Source organism: Xenopus tropicalis, chromosome 7 (assembly GCF_000004195.4).
Source record: "Xenopus tropicalis strain Nigerian chromosome 7, UCB_Xtro_10.0, whole genome shotgun sequence".
In the NCBI taxonomy this organism is placed as follows: domain Eukaryota; kingdom Metazoa; phylum Chordata; class Amphibia; order Anura; family Pipidae; genus Xenopus; species Xenopus tropicalis.
In genome coordinates this window covers 70,060,530-70,083,184 of record NC_030683.2, presented here as the reverse complement: position 1 = coordinate 70,083,184, position 22,655 = coordinate 70,060,530, and the positions used below count along the sequence as shown (strand labels likewise).

At 38.4% G+C, this 22,655-nt stretch overlaps 1 protein-coding gene across 2 annotated transcripts in view; it reads right to left on the bottom strand.

The window, feature by feature from the left end:
* adamts8 (ADAM metallopeptidase with thrombospondin type 1 motif 8) overlaps window positions 1–19,919 on the bottom strand; it is a 30,761-nt gene extending 10,842 nt beyond the window's left edge. For both annotated transcript variants that reach the window (XR_004223595.1, XM_002940639.4), the window contains exons 1-4: window positions 17,008–19,919; window positions 6,303–6,542; window positions 1,563–1,695; window positions 20–184 (exon numbers count right to left, since the gene is read on the bottom strand). Coding sequence is in view for 1 of the 2 variants with exons in the window: in XM_002940639.4 (XP_002940685.2) it covers window positions 20–184; window positions 1,563–1,695; window positions 6,303–6,542; window positions 17,008–17,778 (1,309 nt within the window). In the remaining variant the exon portion in view is untranslated. The remainder of the gene's footprint in view (window positions 1–19; window positions 185–1,562; window positions 1,696–6,302; window positions 6,543–17,007) is intronic.
* Between the last annotated feature and the right edge of the window lie 2,736 nt (window positions 19,920–22,655).

Genomic DNA, 22,655 nt, shown 5'->3' with positions numbered 1-22,655 from the left:
TTACTGCAGGACTACTTACCATGTCCACTGTCAAAAAACTCAGTAAGGTGCATAGCACTGCATTCGGACCATGGTACAGTCTTATTAAGCTGTAAAAGTGAAGCCATCAAGTGGTGCCTTCCAAGCTCTCCAAAATACCTCTCACAGTTTTTGGAGTTGTCGTGGGGTATGCTAAGGACATGACCTAAACATATAGAAAAGAAAAATTTGCAAAAGTTTCAGAATTGCAAAAGACTAGTTTATGTAGTTTACATGGCGCTGTACCTATAAAAACCCGTGTGTTAACTAATGTAAGATCATTTATATTGCTTTGTGGGACAGTAGATTCCCCTCTGCAGCACAAAAACACTTAAAAGGGAAGGAAAATGGATGTTTCCAAAACTATATTACCTTTCACAATAATCCACATTATTTTCAGGTAAGAATAAAAACTGTAAAAACAGGAAAGCTTTTAAATTCCCAAGGCACATGTAAAGAACCTGTCTCACTATAATCCTTCCGTTCGCCAATTTAATTGCTGTAACACAATAAGTTGTTATGTTATTTCTGAAATGTTAACATTTTTTGACAGGGAGCCACTGCTAAACAATAAAGCATTGAACGAATGGTGGGAGGCTAAATGCTAAATATCCTTTATACACTTTTATGGCATTTAAATGCCCTTTAGATAAAGGATTCATCTGCAGACAGATATTACACTAACAGGAAACTGATTATACGAATTCAGCACAATTGCACCTGATTCGTCAAAACGTGCAAGCACAGTTGCGGATATTTTTAAAACGTCGAACACAACTGTGGCAAGAACAAATCTGTGGGCAGATGCTGTGCCATTTAAATTGCGTATGAGAGGATTCCGCATTCTCAGTAAAAAAACATGACAAATTGCATCCAAAATTACACTTTCTACCCTGCATTTGCCTTTATAAATCAACCCTATAATATATACCAGGGAGCGCACTCTGCTTTAATTGCAAGGCATAAGAAGGCTAAATGGTCCACATAAAATAACTGCAGGAAAAACGTTGTCATATGTCATTGTGATAAAAAAAAAAATGATAAAAAAAAAGAAAAATGTTCTTGAAGGAACAGTAACACCAAAATATAAAAGTATTTTAAAGTAATGTAAATACAATGTACTTTTGCCCTGCACTGGTAAAACTGGTATGTTTGCTGCAGTAATAATACTATAGTATAGTAGGCAAACAAGTTGCTGTGTAGCCATGGGGGCAGCCATTCAGTCTGTATAAAAAAGAAAAGGCACATATTTTCCATACCTTTATAGAAAAGTATGGTGCCTCAGATGCCTAGCAGAGAGTTATAACATTATATTGAAGATATCTTTTTCACTTTTTGCACAAGGTCCATTTTTTATAGACTGGTATATTCACATCAGCAGTATGCCATTTTTAGACACTGATAATATTTAAGGTTTGGTAACAAAAGCTGTTAGCTGTTCCATGTTCAAAAATAGATAAACTATTTTTAAATCCTAGACTGTAAAAATCCCTTTCCGTATTACATGTCTCACTCATAGTGTGTGAGGTGACTTATTCGCTTACCAAGTTCATGGGCAAGGGTATAAGCAGCCTGCAGTCCATTATCTTCAATCACAGAGCAACTCTTGCTCGTGTCACACACTGTGCCAATGTCAGCCACTCCTAGTGTGTCACAGCTCTCATGCCCACAAATATCCTGGCACACAAACAGCAAAAAGCACATTAACAAGAAGACCCGTGTTTTATTGCATTGTGCCTTTTGTGCATAATGATATAGATTGGTGTTGCATTTCTTTAGTTACATTTAGGAATCTGTATCTTTGAGCACACATTTAAGAGCAAAATGTACACATTTAAGTAATTTTTTATGTTGTTCTTATCAGCTGTGGGGAATACCTTAAATAATATTCTGATCCGAAAATATTGTTAAGGACATGACGCAAAACTGAAGTGGCCAAGGTGCTATCATTTTAGAGACCCTGATAGGTACCTTTATTAGAAGTTGGAAAATTTATTAGAAATGGAAAGCAAGTCACCGCGATAAGCACAATTGCTTAAGTGCTTGTTGTATGAAACTCTATTAATTACTCAAGCATATGTACTAGTAGCACATTATTTGGTTTCTCTGCTGGCAAAGGAAATGCCAGTACAGCCTGTTAACACCCCATGACTGCTCAAATGAGGTAGATTTTGGCTAAAACAACGCACACTTGAGTGTTTTCTTAACCAAAATCTTCTAGGGCAGTGCTGTCCAACTTCTGTGGTACTGAGGGCTGCAATTTCCCTGGCCTATGTGGTGGAGGTCCAATAATGTAAGCCAGTTTTAACCACTGGCAGCATAAGGTAGACAGAGTATGTTCCAGATGCGGGCCGCCAGTTGGAAAGTTGGGCCGCCTCCCACAGGAAGCATAGGGCAGACAGAGTATGGCACATACTGGTAGGCAGAATATGGTACACACAGGCAGCATAGGGCAGGCCGGATGCTGCCAGTTGGACATAACTGACCACAGGCTTTGTTTACACAATAGCTTAACACTACCGAGCAAACACACTGCAAACAAGGCATCATTTTATCAGCTGCTCCAAAACAAAACAAAAAAATGTGTTCCAGTATGTATTCCAGTTACTTCATGGTGGGAGGCATCGCAAGTGAAAAGCCAGTGTGTACACATCACACCTTTTTCCCTGTGTTCTTTTGCGTGGTCTGCACCACATTTAGTTATGCAGTGACTTCAATTAGAACCAAGCCTTCATAGTACTGTGTGTTCAGTTCATTGCATCCTGAACATTGGTAAATGTGTCTTGTTTTACTTTTGTGAATCTGATTCTCATGAGGTTATCTGCATATGCAACATGTTGATAGTATGCTTAAATATACTGCAACACCAGAAAACCAACTTGAATCCTTTTTTTTGTACCTATCCATTATCTACCATCTACCATCTTGCCTTGCTGCTACATATCAAGGGGTATTAAAGAGGAGGTTCACCTTTAAGTTAGATTTTAATATGTTGTAGAATAGCCAATTCTAAGAAGATAACTGCTGAAATTCCAAACTGGAGAGCTAATGAACAAGAAGTAAAATAATGAAAAAACTACCAATGATAAAAAATGAAGACCAATTGCAGATTGTTTCAGAACAGCACTCTCTACATCATACTGAAAGTTAATCTATAGGTGAAAAACCCCTTTAAGGGACAGCCAATGTCGATATGGCTAGGAGCTGTACTTCATCAAGTTTTTAATTTTTTGCCTTTTACCAAAAGGTTTTCTAGGTATCTGCCTGCTGTCTGGTGCTGATGTGTAAATTTACTTTCTATTTCTTTTCCCTTAATCCATGTCCCCCTGATGTTTAAATGGATTTTGTCACAGGAAAAACATTTTTTTTTTTACAAAACGCATCCTTTAATAGCGCTTCTCCAATAGAAACCTGTAGTGAAATCTGTTTTTTAAAAGAGATTTTTTTATACTTAATTTTGATTTTTGACAAGGTTCAGGACATATTCTTAGTTTCCCAGGTACCCTCAGTCATGTGACTTGTGCTCTGATAAACTTCAGTCACACTATATTGCTGCACTGCAAGTTGCACCCCCTCTCATACTTTCCCAGGCCCTTTTTGGGTCTGGGGGAGTTGTTTTTCCATCTGTTTTTTGAGGCTTGTAGCCTATTTTTTATTCATTTTTTTGAGAAATGAGACAGAAATTGCCTTACTCAGATAAATCTGTGGCAATGGCTACTAGGACATGGCTGGGATCCAGAAAGCATGTGGCTAGTAAGAAAGTTGTGGTCACTGTAGAGGTTTAAACAGCTGTTGCAAAGAATCAAAGAATATTACTAAGAGTAAGAAACTAAAGTTTTTGCTAAAGAAGGATGAGGAGGCGTCTATGGAGTTTGAGGAGGAGGAAGGACAGCTGGGTGAGGTGCCTAAGACCGGTCTGTGTGGGATTTCATCTGTGCAGGATGTTGTTGAACTTCACGTTTCTGCTTCTGAAACCTCAGAATCACCAGTAACGTTTATCCCTGGGAGCAGACCCCTTGGAATGAGCCAAGTACCATGGAGGATGAATGTTGTGAACTGGCAGAGAAAGTACTTGAGCAGGACTCCTGTTACTACAGGTAATAAAACTGTGACCTTTTTAGTAAAAGGTGGGGGAGCTTGCTACTGACGGGGAAAGACTATTGCATCCATTTCTTGTGACTGTGTTAATCAGATGGACATTGTTAAAGCAATTAATGTGATGGAACTACTGTAGCAAAGTGAACAAAATAATTCCATTACAGAAGAAATCAGTTTAGTTGCTATGGCAACAGGGGAGTTGCGGGTGCATGGTATAAAGAAAGCTGCACTATATAGTAAGGAACTTGAGGGTCTTGGAGCAGGAGTTGAATAAGATTATGCAGCTGATTAAACCTCGAGAGGAGGTTTATAAGAACGGGAGAGTTGAATTGATGATAAAGTGAAATGTGTGTCATGTTTGTGCTGCTAAGGGCAATGCCAATGTTCCTTGCCAATTTCAGTGTTTCTCTGCCTAGTGGTTGGGGTGTGAGTGAAATGACTAAGGGAAATGCCAGTGTTTCTATGCCCAGTGCTGGGGGTGGGGGTGTGAGTGATGTGGCAATAGAGGAAGGTAGGCAGGGGAGCCATACCTTTTCTGTGGCAGTCGCCGTAGTTGGATTGATAGAATTTATGTGAAGTGTGGTTCTGTCTTATCTGGGGTTAAAGAACTTATGGATGATGCAGGGTGAGACAGGGTTGCCCTCTGAGTCCTTTGCTGTATAGGTTAGATACATTTCTTAGGTTACTGCAGGAATGTAACTTGGAGGGTGTCTGTGCACCTACTGGCCAGCGTTTGAAGTTGGTAGCCTATGCAGATGATGTAACAGTGCTTATCCCAAAGCCTTTGCATTAAATCGGAAGCTTTGTGGAGTCTGGAGAATGAGCCCAGTTTTGTGCTAAGAGACTTCCCCATTGCCCCCTCTCAGGTTAAGATTCTTGGGGTGAAATTTGGGAAGGGTGATAATGCCAGGTTAAATTGGGAAAAGTTGGATATTGGAAAGGCATTGGAAAGGCGTTGGAAAGGATGAAGGCTGACTTATAGGGAAAGAGTTAACCTTATCAAGACTTTTTTATCCAGTTGTTTTTGTTGTGTTTTGTTGTGTCCTGTGTTATCCCTTTTCTGGAATCTTTCTATGCCCAAATCAATGGCCTATCCTTCCAGATGCTCTGGGGAAGAAGAGGGTGGTTTAAGGATGTTCGGTCCAGTTGTTTTCTTTGGTGTCATGTTTTTGAAATCTAATTTTGGGAGTTTGGCTCAAAGAACAAATACCCTGTGAGAATATTTTATAAGTTCCTGGGCATCATCTTTTATCATGGGCTGGTTACAGGGCAGTAGGGTGAAGGAGGTTCGAATGAGGCAATGTTATTTCCCACCACACATTGCTCAGGGTATAAAGTTGTTGTGGCGATGTGGTATTGTTGCAGAGGAGATTGCTTCAGTGCTAAGGAAGCAGCTATACTATAATGTCTTTTTTCACAACCCTGTTGGCGGTAAGAGATTATCCCAACAACACTCTGCAGCAGGTTCTCTGGTATCTGAATGGCAAAAGGTTCCCAGAGAAGTCCTTTGATAACTTCTGTCTGTCTCTGCAAGGCAAACTCTTTGTCAGGGGAAATATGAAGTACTTACACACAGTAATTAGGGAGTGGCCATTGGAGTGTGGAAAGGAGGAGGGTTAGGATCACTTCTGAGTGGATTGTGTGGTTTCTAATAGTCTTTATGATGGGGTTTTTAGGGTGCTGGGGCTTTATGTGTGTAGTCACAATCTTGTGGAAAGGGATACTCAGCTGGAATTATCAATTTAATAAGGAGACTGTCTTTATCTATCATTTCCTTAGTTATAAGATATTTTCTGTGGTCCATGAGAAGTATGAAATGACAGTAAATCAAGCCTGACCAATTTGGAATGAAAGGGAGGGTTGCCAAGTCTGTGGTATACAGGAAGCAGAATATAATACCAGAGCCCAGCTGAACACAACAATTGTCAAATTAAGTAGAAGACTAAGAAATATGTACTGGTTGCTTAAGCAGTTGAGGGAGAGCAGTGCAGGCAGTGAAGGTTTTGTCCACAGTCTGTCACCTGCTGTTGCTTATTGACCCATAAAATAAAATGTTACACAGTTTGGGCACTTATACAGAATTTTTTGAGCCTGCGCCTTGCTAAATGGACCATTCTCTGCAAGCTTTGCATGTTTTGTTACATTTTTATATTTTATTACATTTCTCTCTTTAAATAACATTTTACCTGACGAGTAAGAAGGAAGGCAGTATCATAGTGTTCAGGATTGCGATCACTTGATGGATTGAAATTCTGTTGCCAGTTACAAAAACTACGAAGTGTCAGTCCTCCATTATCTGAGACGTCTGGGCCAGATTCAACATCTTCAACAAGCAGTACTGTCACCACTACAAGAGTCACAGAGTTTCTCAAGCTTGGGTGCTTGTAGATCCGAGCTGCCACTGACATCAGTGTCAGAAGATGAAGCTAAAAAAGAACATTAACCCACATAATGCTTGCATACGTTTTTTAAATTATATTTTTACAATACAAATATGTTGCAGTTTAACTTAACCTTTATTTAGCTTATCTTTTTAAAAGCAGAATTCAACAGTTACATACTGCCCTGGTTTAAGGGAATATTAAAAATAATAATTCCAGAATATTAAAGATTAAAGACAAACCATGGTGGCTAAGTGCCTCAAGCAAATGCCTGTGACAATTTTCTATTAAAGGAACATTAATACCAAAAAAATGAAAGTTTATTAAAATAATTATATTATACTATAATGAATTATAGTATTGCCCTGCACTGGTAAAAGTTGTGTGTTTGCTTCAGAACCCCTTCTATAGTTTATATAAACAAAGCTGCTGTGTAACCATGCAAGTAGCCATTCAAATTGGAAAACAGAGAAAAGACACAGGTTGCATAGCAGATATCAGAGAAGTTGCATAGATTCCCATTGTAATCTACAGAGTTTATCTTTTATCTGCTTATGTAACCTTTGCCATTTTTCCTTTTTTCCAGCTTGAATGGCTGACTCGTGGCTACACAGCAGCTATTTATATTAACTATATTAGTCTTTCTGAAGCAAACACACAACTTTTATCAGTGCAGGGCAACACTACATTATAGCTTAATTACTTTAAAACATTTTTATCTTTTAGTGAGATCCCTGTATTTAAATCTAAACATTATACCTCATATTTACTCCAATTGAATTTTAATTTTATATCTCTATTATTGTTGTTTAACTGAGCTACAAATTGATCAATTTATATATCCATATATATCAGTATATACAGATGAATATCCTTATCTAAGTTGACTGTAAAATCTAAATTTGATCTGTAGAATCATCGAGTATTATCCGACATTCACTTTAATTAGAACATATGTTTCTAATAAAAACTAGTACATTTATTGGGTTTTTGAACTCCAATGGCTATAGGCCCAGGACCACACCTGGGGATAATTTTTTTATTTTCTGCCTTATTATATGACAGTGCATATTCCTGAGAGTAGTTATATTATAAATTTCTTGGGGCATAGGGGCCACCAAAAAGATCTTTGCCAGGGCCCGCTGGTTTTATAAAGTATCTGTGCCACTACCCAACCTGGAAGGACTTTCAAAAAAGCCTTTGACCATATTTGGGCTGATATAATGTTTCCCAAACATTTTATTGTAGAAAACACATCATAGTCTGGCCCCCATTTAGACACACATCTTTTTGGGAAATCCCTCAAAATACCTTTTTTACAGAAACAGTCTATAGTAACCAAGTTTAGTATGCACATAATATATAGTGCACCACTTCACATTGCAGTCAGGCAAGAAATACTTTTAAATGTAAAATCGGATAGTTGCAAGCTGAATACAGGTAGAATTGTAATGCTAATAATTTCAAAACTACAACATACAAAATAAATAATGAAGACCAACTGAAAAGTTGATTAGAATTAGGATGCACTGAATCCATCATTTTGGGATTTGGCTGAAACCTTAATCCTTTGTGAAAGATTCCGCCATATACTGAAGCCAATCTGAAGTGGAAGAGGTAAAGAGAAGCATGTTCCATGTTTATGTGACAAAAAGTCACATGGTTTTAAAGATTTGGCCAGTCTCGTGGATTCAGCCAAATCCGAAATCTGCTGAAAAAGGTCAAATCTTGGCTGAATGCCAAACCAAAACCTGTATTCGAAACATCCCTAATTAGAATAGATCTGTCTATATCATGGTCAATATAAAGGTTAACATATAGTCCTCTAAACAATAATTGATACTTCAGGAAAGATACAGTTATACATGTCTGATATACTGTAGGCATACTATTGCTAATCACATGATGTGATTACTAGTAAATAATCAACTCCCTACAAAGCTCCACATGTAAAGAGAATACTGTGTGCTCTACGTAATCTACAATATTGCAACATTTTCTTTTCCTAACCAGAAATTAGGATTAGCAGTCATAAAACAATGCTGCTAATAATATTGTTCTTGGCTGTCCATCGTACAACCCTCCACTAGTCTGTAAACTAAAGCTTCCAAAAGCACACTAACTTATGAAAATGTCATTTGTATTCTCCAGAGGTTAGCAGTATGACAAATTTCCAGAATTGATGTGATCTTGAGAGTTAAAAGAAAAAACATACTCTACAATAACAACTAGCTAACAGGTAGACAGATGACTAAACCATCTATCTTACCCCAGTTCCAGTTATATGTACTACATATACATGCAGCAATGAGACCGTTAATAAACAGTGAAGGAGCCAAAAAGTATGTAATAACCCACCTTACCACCCACTTGCTGCTCTATATCTTTTCCCACAGAGCTGCAATAAGAGGGAGGGCTGTCCAGATCCAAATAATAAACCCTTTTAGGGCGATCCGCCTGCTTTGTCTGGGAAACTATAGCAGCACAGGTAGGGGGTGGAAGGGCATAAAGGATGTTGAAGTGGTTCACTGAATTCTTTGTTAGAGGATTAAACAACCCTATTTGAAGCCAAACTTTGGAGTGATCTACGATGACAAACCTTTTTTTCAGAAGCCACATGGTTCTCTAATATTAATAAAATGCTACAAACATGTTGGTTGCCTTTGGGGAATCAAAAATATGAAGGACCAAAAACTAGGCATTAGCTGCAAACTGATTAATAAAAAATGTTAATCAAATGTATTCTGTGAAAATGATGCACAATAACTTTACAATATGTACAATTACATGAATACTTTTTGTGGCCAAAATATAGCAAGCTGCTTGATTTCTTTAGTAGGGAAAAAAATTCAAATATCATTAACTCCTATCTTTACAGTAATACATACTAGTGCTTTAAATCATCCTACATGCACTAGCAGTGTTGATCCAAACCTACTACACAAAATCAGCAGAAAGATTGCCACATTATAAACCAGACACCAAAGAGATATAACTATACATGTTACAAAAACACTAGTTGTAAAACATTAAAGGCAGAATTAAGCTTCAGTGTCCATTTGGCATGAGAGCACACTGCCCAAGCCCTTTGCTCACAAGGGGTTACATTTATAGATATGTTCTGAATACAGCACATTTTTTATTATATTTGTACTTCACTTAGCACTCATAGGGGCGGATTTATTATTTTTAAAAATTCAACTAAACCCATTTCCACAAATGTCTGCGAGGGGATAACTGCCATTGATTACATGATCTCAGCAAGTTTCAGCTGGCGAATTGTCGGATTTGGATTTTTAGCTGTTTGGACACATAGTAAATCTTGAAAAAGTTGCAACTAGGGATGGGCGAAATGATTTGCGCAGTGAAAAAATTTGACAGTAAAAAACTATGCATGTGTCAAAAGCCAACATGCGCGTCAAAGGAAGCAACTTTTTTCCCTCACGATTTTTAGCACTAAAAATCCAAATCGGAAGAAAAAAATTCTGGTAATTAGTAAATGACCCCCACAGTCTATATAAATTATTTATTGCTGTCTGTTTTTTCAGGACTTTGAGGGTATTTTTGGTGAAAATTGGTTGGACATCAGTGAAGTAGATTCATTCTTTTGTACTATACTTGCATGTACACATCAAATTTCACTTCAAACTACACCTTAAATGATCTTCTAATTGTTCCTTTCTGAGCATTTACATTATTGAATAGATATTCTTCGCTCTGATTTCCTGGCTGGTTCCTGCTTAGGAGTAGGCAGTCACACACACGCAGTGTGTTGTGAATAACTGCTTTATTGCTGCAGATGGCAAAGCTTAAAGTGATACTGACACTAAAACACTTCTCTTCAAAATATTAATGTATATAAAATGTTATCTATAGGTCATTTCACCGATAGGTTTGCTTTTGCAAGTAAATGTTACTTAGGGCTATATTTATCATGCTGTGTAAAAAGTAGAGTAAAACATTACTGGTGATGTTGCTTATATCAGCCAATCAGATGCTTTCCTTTGGTTTTCTAACTGTTGAAATCTAATTGCTGATTGCTGACTTTTTACACAGCAATGTTAAATATATGACTTAAAGTAGAAGGAAAGGCTAAGTCACTTGGGGGTGCCAAAATGTTAGGCACCCCCAAGTGACTTAGATCGCTTACCTTGTACCCTGGGCTGGTGCCCCTGTTAGGAGAAAAAAGCACCAGCCCAGGGTACTTGTAGTGAGTGCTTCCTTCTTCCTTTTTCTTCTGCCGGCGAAATCCGTGGGCTGGCGCATGTGCAGTAGAGTAAAAAGCCGACTTTCTTGTTTAAGTTCGGCTTTTCACTCTACTGCGCATTCGCGAGCAAGCGAATAGGAAGTAGGAAGCACTCGCTGCTACCCCGGACTGGTGCTGTTCTCTTCGTACAGAGGCACCAGCCCGGGGTAAAAGGTAAGCGATCTAAGTCACTTGGGGGTGCCTAACATTTTGGCACCCCAAGTGAATTAGCCTTTCCTTCTCCTTTAAAGTTCCTAAACCTGACTGTTTTGCCAACCTGACTGTCCCTTCTCAACCTGTTTCCAATGCTAACGGACTACTGCTGCACAAACATGGTAGCTCCCTCATAAAGGAACATGAACCTTTTACAGGTAATTTAAAAGCAATGGGCAAATACTTTTAAGGCAAAAATAGCATGCAAAGACAATGTTATGATAGAAAAAAAGGGTTTGATTTCTGGTGTTGCAATCTCTTTAAAGTATCCATTGATAATTTTGTTCTTGTAAGAGAAACTTTCTACATATAGTATGTGCTTTGAGAGGAATTAAATGTTACACTATAAAAATACTAAAGGAAGTGTACTTTCCTTGAAGACTTGCAGTGTGCCATCTGAGACACATCAGCAACCACGAAGTATCTGGTCTGACCACTTCAAATGAACTACAAACCCACAATGAATTACAGTACAGGCAGTTATATATTCCCTGCTGGAGGGCAGAGGGAAACATTGCTCTAAAATGTAATACAGGTTCCCTTGGCAGAAGCAGAGCAGTATTCTTGTGTTATGATTTCTTTCCACATATTTACATCCACAATAATAAAGATCCTACAGAAAAAATGAGGTGGATAGGTGTCATTCAGCAGCAGATAGTGCCCTAATCCAGTTTATAAAGTGAATCAAGCAAGGCAAAAGCCAACCAGGTTATACAGCTCAGGATTAGGAAGTACACAATATACTATTTCACTCAGATAGCAGCTTAGGACCAGAAAATCTAATTTGTATACTATTCACCAGAGGCAGGCATTATAACAGGATAGGAAGAAGGAAAGTTCAAGTGCTTATCTTATATTTTATTATAGCAGCATATAATTCAACTCCTGCATTTCATCCAAGCTCCACAACACGGGGGCCTCCAAGTATCAGCTAGGGAATGCTTTATCTGTGAGCAGCACACACATACACATACCCATGTATGGACAGAGAAATAATGATCAGCAGCATTTATGTACATCAGAAATATCCAGCCTGCATGTTTTCAACTGTTGCTGTACAATAACTCTAAACATGCCCTGATAGCCACTGGCAGGGACCCTGCAACGTCTAGTTTAGCCAAGGCCAGATTGCTGGAGAAATAATTTTATGTGGGTTTGGCCTAGGTAATGTTGCCCAACATTTCGGTCGCCTGTAATGTTTCTGCCCAGATGATGTGGTGCTCGTAATTGGTGCATAATTGCTGCACAAGACAACTGCGGGTATGAACACATGCCCTATCACTGCCCACTGAGCTGTTGGATTCTAGCTGTCATTAAAATAGCATGTTTAAGCACCCATGGGCTTGAATTGAGAGGATGCAAGGACTTTTAACTGAGCAGTAGCTAAAGTGAACACTTTTACCTGAAATCAGGTAACTTACAATTGCTACAATCTATAACCATTAGGTACAAGGCCGGAACTAGAGGTAGGCAGAGGAGACACGTACTCTGTGAAAAGATTTCTTGTGTCTGTAATTCATGTGCCAGAGACACGCAGCTTTATGCTGTCTCCTCTCTCCTGCTCCCCCCTCCCTCAAGAACTCACTCCCCCCCTTAGGAATGTGACTCTGAGCCAATCAGCAGGAAGCTGACTCATAGTCTTACTAACTGAGCATGTTCACTTGGTCTGGGTGTCTGTGCAGGAGTGAAGCATTATGGGAACTTTCTTTAGACAGCTCAGTGTTTTTTCTTCCTGTTTGGCTTCTGATCATCTGAACAGGTGAAATATGGGGAGACTTAAGGGCACTATTGAGAGAACTGAAGGTATGCCTGCAGCTTGAGATTAGCTCTTTATTAGCCTTTCCTTCTCCTTTAAAGGAACAGTAACACTAAAAAATGAAAGAGCTTTAAAGTAATAAAAATATAATGCACTGTTACCCTGCACTGGTAAAACTGGTGTGTTTGCTACAGTAACACTACTATAATTTATATAATAAGCTGCTGTGTAGCCACGGGGGCAGCCATTCAAGCTGGAAAAAAGGAGAAAAGGCACAGGTTACATAGCAAAGAGAAAGAAAGTTTGCCAGCGCTTAGTTTGCCTTTAAAAATAATTTTTACAAAAAATGAGGTGTTAGTACCACACTTTGGCCAGGTTACATAGCAGATAACAGATAAGTTCTGTAGAATACAATAGTGTTTTATCTGTTATCTGCTATGTGCCTTTTCTCCTTTGAATGGCTGCCTCCATGGCTACATAGCAGCTTATTTATATAAATGATAGTAGACTTTCTGAAGTAAACACACAACTTTTACCAGTGCAGAGCAGCAGCACATTATATTTTAGTTACTTTTATACACTTTCATTTTTTGGTGTTACTGTTCCTTTAAGAACATTGTCATCATTAGTTTTTGCGACTCTTCTCCAATGTAAACAATCCCAACTGTCAGTCTTTCTTTCTGAGACTTTTCATACCCTTTACCAGCTTAGCTGCCCTTTTCTGGACCCTCTCTAACAGTGTCCCTTTTGAGCACTGAATACCAAAACTAAATGGCATATTCTAGGGGCTTTACCAGCTTTCTGTAAAGTGGAAGAATAACCCCCTCCTCCCGTAAATGTATGCTGCTTTTAATACAGCTCAAAACCTTGTTTGCCCTATCCATGTGCAAATGACTTAACTAAGACCAACAGACCTTAGTTTAGAAAGCAGTTGTTTGTGGGGCACTGTGTCAAACACTTTGGCAAACTCAAATAGATAAAATCTACTGCAACTGCACTGTCCAGCGTCTTACATAAAAAGCAATCAAATTGGTCTGACATGACCTGTCCTTCATAAAGCCATGCTGATTACTGCTCATAATGCCATTCTCCAGAACATAATTTTGAATGTGATCCCTTAACAAGCCTTCAAATAACTTGCCAAAAATAGAGGGGACTGAACTAAGCTCCCTCAGCACCTGAGGGTGTATTCCATCAGGCCCTGCTGCCTTGTTCACATTAATTGTTTGTAGCCCTTTATGCACCATATCCTGTGTCAGCCACTGACTAGATTCAGCTGAGGCAACAGTGCAGCTATTGGGTAGGTCTTGGAACTCTGGCTTCTCTATTGTATACAATTAAGAAAAGAACTAATTTAGCACATTTGCCTTTTCTGTATCAGTTATAACATATTGTTACTATTATTCGATGGAGCCATACTTTCAACCTGCATCTTTTTACTATTAACATACTTCAAAATCATTTTGGGTTAGTGTTAGCCTCTATCTTTGCCTTCTGAATTGCAGTTGTAATATTTATATTCCTTAAATGCAGCTTCTGTCCCCTCTGATTTGTTTTAAATGCTTTCATTTTTTCCATATTAACTTCTTTACTTCTGAATTAAGCCACATTGGGTGGTTCCTAATCCTTCTACATTTACTTCTTAATTGAATAAATTGAGAACAGTAATGATTTAATATAATTTTAAATGACAACCATTCCTATTCTATGTTTTTAGCAGAAAATATAATGCCCCAATTATGCTCTGAAGGACAGCCCTTTATGAGGTAAAATCTGCTTTTCTGAAATTAAGAGTCTTTGTTGATCCAGTGTATTTTGCAGCAAACATTAAATCATATAACATTACCCAGGGGTTCAACCACTTGCACATTTGCTATACGTTCTGGGTCGTTAGAGATCACTAGATCTAGTATAACAGGGTTTCTGGTTGGCTCCTCAACAACCTGTGACATAAAGTTGTCATGCAAGTTTATAAACATGTTCCCATTTACTGTCCTATCAGTACTATTGCTCCAGTCATTATTATTACTTGCCTCAAACTAGCAACCTAACCTGTCTTCCACAGAATCACTCACTGCACCTTCCCCCACCCATGCCACCACTATTGGACATTACTACTGAACCACTAACAGCAGTTAAGATCTCAAGTCCACGAGTAAGTCCTTGGTTCCTCTTCCAAGTTGCCATTAGCAGGATTGGATATAGTGTGTTTTGTACCTAATATTTCCATCTTACAGCTTACTATCACCTTGCCCTCCCCCCACGTGAATAAAAACTTACAGTGACGATGACTAGTGCCCATTAACAGATTTGCATATAGTGTGTTTTGTATCCAGAAGTAACTGTGACTAATGCCAGGGCAATGGGATCAGCAATATAACATTCTATACTTTCATTATGCATTTTACTTAATTTTACTTCAGCTATTTTGGTGTTCACTCTAGCTGCTACTAGTTCTAGTTCTAGCATCCTTTCAAGTCAAGTCCAAAAGCTTCTGAAGCATGTTTGCAAATGGCAATGGCAATTTCGGTGACGGCTAGAATCACACTACTAACAGTTATTAGTCAACGGTATTAGAGTGTGCTTACACCTGCAGGCTATGAAGTGTTCCAGTTATGATAAGTACATCATCTGGACTGACAAAATCTGTAACATTTGCTTGAATGGTGAACACCTAGATGCAGCAATAAGCATTTCCATGTGATAACCACCTGATCTCAGAGTGCCCAGGAATAGTCCAGGCAATTACCATTCAAGTTCATGCAGGAGAAATTCTTAGCTGTCCTTACACTTAAAGGTATATTTTATAAACCCAAAATATAAAGTTTTGAATCATAAAAGCACATTTATTTCTAAGCAGCTGTCTGTTATTTGCTATTCACTGCATTGCTAGTCCTGACTGTATGTAACATAGAAACAATGTTGCAGTATTCTTTATTACAGGAATTAAATTCTTGGCTGGAGGTGGATGTTCATTGCTTAGTGCACACCTTCCTTCTATTTCCGATGTTATTTGATCATATGGCCAAAATAGTAAACTTTTCTGATCACACAAAATGTGACTCATATGCTCAAAATACATAGGAGCCTGACCATAAGTGGCCAATCTATGAAGTAATAGATTGTGGAACATAAGACCCAGCAGCAGTCCGGAGCAGAAGTAGGGGAGGTGTACACAGACATGAAGGCTATGAGCAGTCTAGAGAGAGAGAGAGAGAGTCTACAAGAGGATTGGATTGCCTGCAGAGTATCAGGAGTGTAAAGCAGCAGTACCACACAGAACATACAGTGAGTGGTGGATTCTAACTGCGTATATATACTGCTTGGCCCCTAGAGGGATATTAAGGATAGTCTCTGCTTATTATTTCAATGATATCTTCAAATAAATGGATTGTGATGATGAGATGCTGTAAGTTTTGGGGGCTACAAAAACAGCTTTGTAAAGACTGCTTCATAAATTGTCTATATATAGTGGTTGATTTTGACCCTGGACTCTACAAGAATTGACAAATGCAACTTTCACAAATACAGGATATTGCAAAAAATTTGCTTAAGTATATTTTAAAATTTTTCTTATAGATATTTGGTCAGTTAGATCAATATCTTTGCTTGTTCCTGCCACCCTATTAAAAATTGAACACATTTGAAATCAACATACAGATAATTGTGATCAAATGAATTTCAAATGAATGCTACAAGGTTGCATAGAGTGCTAGCTGCAGTATGCATCTTAAGTATTTACCAATTAACCACTGAGAATCTCTAAAATATTCACCAATTAACCTGTAATAATAGTGAATTTTATTTTTACCCAGTGTTAAAATTGCAAGGTGGGAATCCTTTGACTTTTCATATAGTCCCCACCCAGTCACTGCTCAGTAGAGGGGGCTGCCCCATATTTTAGGAACCCAGGCTAAAAAAACAGATCACACTGTTGCAACTCTTCACCAGCATTTTGGAGTTCCATCTCTGTAGGGTTGTTAACATAAGCATTATTATGCTTATTTCTATAATGATTATATATTACAGAACACTTTACAAAGAGCATAACTGTGAATTTAGAAAATGCTTCTAATTAACTCAAAGTGCCTACTGTGGTAAAATCAAATGTAGACTTATTGAATTTGTGTCACTGTTACTCTACAAGGAAAAAAATGATCAAAAAAATATAAAACTGGATTTCTGTACATCAATTTCAAACACAGACAACAAGAGGAGGAACAATAATATACAATACAGTAATATTTGCTGATGTGATCAATGATGTTACTGCTATGTCCCAGATTAGTTCTTACCTCTAAATCATCTCCATAGAACTGAACCATTGTATTGTCTGCCACCAGCAAAATCTCTATAAATCGATCTTCAGACACAAATCTTCGGTTTCGAAATGGGTGAACTGTCTCTCCTTTTACATCACTCTTTGATATCTCATGGATGGTCCATAAGTTAGAGCTGTGGCCACTCACAATTTCTTTTGCATCCTGTAGAAGCACACTTTCTTTTTGGCCAAATATGGGGTTGTTTCTTTGAGTGTCTTTCAGTTTTAGGTCCTGCTTTTCCCACTCCTGGTTGTTTATGTCCTCTGTAAGTTCAGAAGATTTGTCATGCCAACTTGGTATGTTCTTATTCTGTGCCTTAAATACCAAGTGTTGTCCAAGTTTCTTCTGACCTCTCAATTCTTTTCTGGGCTGGATAACATAACTATCACTTCCATGCATAAAGGCACCCTGAACACCTTTGCATAGACTAACAGCAGCCAGTGGTTCCATACTGGAATAAAAACAGGTCCTTAACCCATCCATACTTGTCTGTGTCCCACCAGCTCTACCTACATGTTTGATCTGCATCCTTGGTCCAAGAAAAGCATCATCAGGAACAAGATGGAGCTCTATATCTCTGCCTAGTGCAGTAAATCGCAAGGTCATTTTCCCATCAGATCCTGCAAAAAGTTCTGGCACTGTCACTTCTGCTTCTGGCATCACACTAGCAGCATTGGAACAAACCAGAAGCAAAAAGGCAAAGTATAGATAGTAAATGCAACCCATTGCAAAGGATTTTAGCATTCACCTCTAAATGCAAGCAAAATTCAAATTCTGATAACCTCTTAAATTGATTAATTAATAACTGACACAAACCACTAGAAATATGCTTGTAATAAACTAAAGCAAATATTAAATGAAACAAGTTTATAGAGTGGACGTGATCAGCTGAACTTGTGCTGTTTTGCAGAAAGTACATGCATTATTTCACGGGTAGAATATTAATAACAGACAACAAACTAAAAGTTAACTCAAAATGTCTGTTACATAATTCTAAGCGAACCTTCCGAAGCACCAGTAACACTGGAACTGCAATGTAATAAATTATGAAACACAGAGTCAATAAAATACAAATCTAGACATCAGCATTCGAATACTGGCAGCAATATCGAGCATTCCAGCAATCACAAGGCACCCTCGCAACACACTGCGACGCAGCAACCAGAGATAAGCAGTGGAGCAAAAAGTGATAAGCATGCGAGTCACTGTAGAGGGTCTGTCCCATAGAGAAAGCCCACTATCCAGCCTGTATGGGAGAGTCTATCTGCTAATCAGTCCAGCACCCAGCCCTCTCCCGATTCCTTTTACTTCTCACAGAAGTGGAAGCATCAGGGTTGCCTGTGGCAGCTCCTCATATATATATACACGCATGCTTTTCCCCACCCCCTGAGAGGTTTATTTTTGATCTTTAGCTACTCTTCTGTCCCCTCCCTTTCCCCTCCTTGTAATAGAGGAGAAGGAGGAGAGAAATAGAGAAAGAAATCAGAAACAATTTAACCTGTTCCTCATCAGAGTTTGCACCAGCTTTGGGCAAGCACCCTGAGTCTAGGTCAAGAATGTAATTTGCTTCTCTGCTCTATATGAATTCCAGCTTCCAGCTTTGGCATGCTGCGTTACTGCTACAAATATTTACATTTTTGAAATCCTAATAACATCAAAGTGTACTTTACAAAAACTAAACTCAACATGTATGCTGCAGTAACCTGTGACTATATGCAGTGCACTTGTTCCTTTGCAGAGGTCATGCAGGGTTGCATAGCAATTGATGGTAGAAAACTGATACCATTATACCCTAGGGTTGCTCAAAGCAGTTGTGGCTGGCAGTACCAAGCCAAAAGGCAGCAGGTTTAAGATTTGGGTATTTACTAAACTGTAGCATGGTGACAGAATGGGGTTTGAACCCTGAACGTATGAAAGTATCTGTCCTACATATCAGTTACACAAATAGTTGTATATAATCATTTTATACCAATATTACTCATACAGCTTTAGCTGGTTCAGATATACATATACATTTTGTTGAGTTTTTTTTTTCTCTGCAAGTGTTTTTGAAGAATCAGTTGTATATAAACTGGAAAAATGCATATAAAGGGCCCAGTAAAGGTTTTCCCTCCCTCTATCCACAAAATATCAGAAAGTGAAACTATATCCATCAGTTTTATAAAAGTTAAGGGTGCAAGTTCCACTGCATTGTAGATAGGTCCACTCTTAAAATTCCAATCTAACAGTCTGCACTTGTGCCTAGCAAAACTATTTCTAAATGTGAATTTCCATGCAAAAAAGTTGCAGTGTGGTGAAACCATTGCGGGAAACACAAGTGGAAACAGCATAGCTCATTTACTAACGTGATGCTAAATTTACCAAATGTATTTACCCATAGCAAACAGGTATCAGCTATTTCTTTATAGCTGATAGCACTTTGGTCACAAGTGATGCTTGGTTCCTTTTGGTAACTCTACTTGTGCAGTTTAAGACCTGCATCAGTAAAAGAGCGCCACAAGCTCAACTTCATAAATCATATTCATTGGCCTGGATAGATACCAAAAGAAAATATTTCTGGGTGCCTGTACAAGATGTTTCATCTGTCAAACTTACATTTGTCAATTCTTGCAGAATTTAGTGTGAAAGTTATGGCACTATAAGTATGTTGCACTATTTTTAAAGCAGTCAATTTACAGCTGTTATTGTATCACCCAAAACTTACAGCATCTCATACTAGAAATAATCCATTCATTTGAACATAGCAATGAAATGATAAACCCAGATTATCCTTAATATCCCTCTAGGGACCAAGCTGGATATATGCAATACAAATCCACCACTCACTGTATGTTCTGCGTGAAACTGCTACTGCTGTTTTACCTCCTGATACTGTCCAGGCAATCCAATCCTCTTGTAGTCTCTCTCTCTCTCTCTCTCTCTCTAGTCTGCTCATAGCCTGCATGTCTGTGCACACCTCCCCTTCTTCTGCTCCTGACTGCTGCTGGGTCCTATGTTCCACCACCAACTATTATTTTCTTTTTAAATTGCCCACTTATAGGCAGATTCCCAAGCAATTTTAAATGTATGAGTCAGATGTTGTGCGATGAGGAAATTGCACTGATTTGTTTCATCACCATGTTTGCTTCCTTTATAACTGAATAACAGAAGGTTTGCAGTTTTCTATTGGATACAGAACCCCCACCTACAGCTAAAATACCAACTACTGCACCAGTATTTCAATGGTACATGTAGTCAGGACCAGCAGTGCAGGCAATAGCAGTCTGATTCTGTTTTAGCAAAAGTATTTACAAATTTGTAATTCATGTGTATGATAAAGAATTACATTTGCTTTCATAATGCAAAATTTTACATTTAGGGTTTATAAAATAAATATTTAAGGTTAATGACAAGGAAGTCCTATTACCAGATCAGAATTCCACTTCAACCTACATGAATAGCTATTGCCTACATCCTTCCTATGCACTCACAGGAAAATTATTGCTCCCTCCACTCTGCTTCCTCCAGTGGAGTGAGAATTTTCACAGCCACAAAACTCAAAATCATATGGATTGCAAAACAGAATAGGCCCCTATGCCATTGTGTCCAATGAAAGGACATTAGACAAGTTTGATTGGAAAGTATGTATTGAGAAAATGGTTGGGGAGCATTGCTTAACTCATGAACTAATGCTCAAGGCACTCTGGCGCTCAACCTCCTCTTCTCTCTAGTAGTGATCTACAACCAAGTTCTTGCATACTTGAAGCAAGTTAAAATCTTTGGGGGGATGCGATAAATATGAAGCTCTATGCCTTTGAGCAAACAAATTTTCCTTTGCATGTGAATTTAATATAGCTTTTGCAAACCTGGAAACTGCTCAGCAACCACTTCCAACAGTGAACGAAACACTGCAGATTTTCTTTCATAATTTGTGCCAGTGCATAGTGTATGTAATAAAACTTCTTACTGAACAGGTTACTTTCTCCAAAAGATAACACTACCCTCCAGCACATCTTAGTGCGCAATTACAATACTAATTAGCAGTGCAATAACAGTCTAACAAACAATATTACATTGTGAAATGTTAATGTTTAATCTTAGTTTTGCAAATGATATTTTGTTTACAACTTTTATTACATCTCCCCTTTGTCTTTAAGTGATCATGCCCCAGTTAAGGGGACTCCTTGTTTAGTTCTAATTTAAAAAGTTCAAGAATCTTCCTGTCCTATGATTCTAACTCATATTTACGTAAAAAAATGCCAGTTGTGTGAAATACCCTTGTTGTTCACTATACTGTACCTAAAAATTTGTTTACATAAAAATGTGACCATATATCAGATAAGAAGTATTACTTCTTGAATGCTAAACCCAAATATTGATAAATCTATATAACTAGTGCCCTGCTATAGGAGGCACAGCATCTTCCAGTCAGTGCACACATGGGACCAATTTAATTGTGAAAATGTAAGGATACATGTATGTCTGCAAGGTCAGTGAACAAAGTGCAATTTGGAGCACAATTGCCATGGATTTTTCCCAACCATGCTGCTTTTTTCCAAGAATTCCAGCATCATTGCTGTTGCAAGGGGGTGACGTGCTTGGTGTAACTGTGCTGCTCCTCCCACAACTGTACCCAATTCACCAAAATTACCACAATTGTATACATTTCCTTGCAAATTGGATGCCTCATTCTTCGTAAAGTGTACTACGCCTATTGGCTCTGGGCACGAAGGGAACTACTGCCTGGTCCAGAGGTGGCAGTAGCTCCAGGGATCCCCTGTGTCTATAGGTGCAGCAGCCCTTAATTCAGAATAGAAGGCAGGAAGGAATGAGTGCTGCCAAGCTCAACTATACAGAAGTGCAAGCAGCGCATTTTGACATGGTTTTATGCACAACTTACTGTGGGATATTGCGGACCACAACTGCACTTGCATAAATGAGCCCTGTAATGTTTTTGTGGCAATATTGCCCCCTGTGTGCACTAACAGGGAAAGCCTTGCCTGTCAGTGCATATGAAAGATAGGGCAGAAGGCAGACAATTGACATTTTCTTTTGCCAGCTCAGAAATGTCTCATTTGACACTAAGTTTAGAAATATATGAGATATAAGGGGTCATTTATTTACAAATGTGCAGTGTTCAGAGTGCAAGTGTGAACACAAATAGCCATAAATCGACATTTACAAAGGTAAGTGCACCTGACCTTGGATGGACACAAGACTGCGCCCATATTGACTTTATTTATTAAAGGAATTTGCATTTAAATGTTCTTTACGCTTTCACATTGTTCAGCACTTAAGACACTGCATTATAGGGGAAAAACATGGTGATTTGTGCTTGAACTTGTACTTTTCACACTGAACAAACAAATTACCCTTTACATGTCCTTTAAACACCTCCCACTTTGGTTTCAGCCTCCATGGCATGGGACTCTCCAGCCTAAATAATGACCGCCAATTGTGTAACAAGTCAAACATTTTTGCCACTAGCAAATAACGTGATTATCAATGGATTCCCAGATGTTTCTGGAGTACAACTTACAAATGCTTTTATTTTGATAATATGTTGTAGGATACTGGAAGCTGTAGTTTGGTAACTTCTAGGCACACAGGGTAGCTTAAAGATATAACTTCTACAAAAGTAT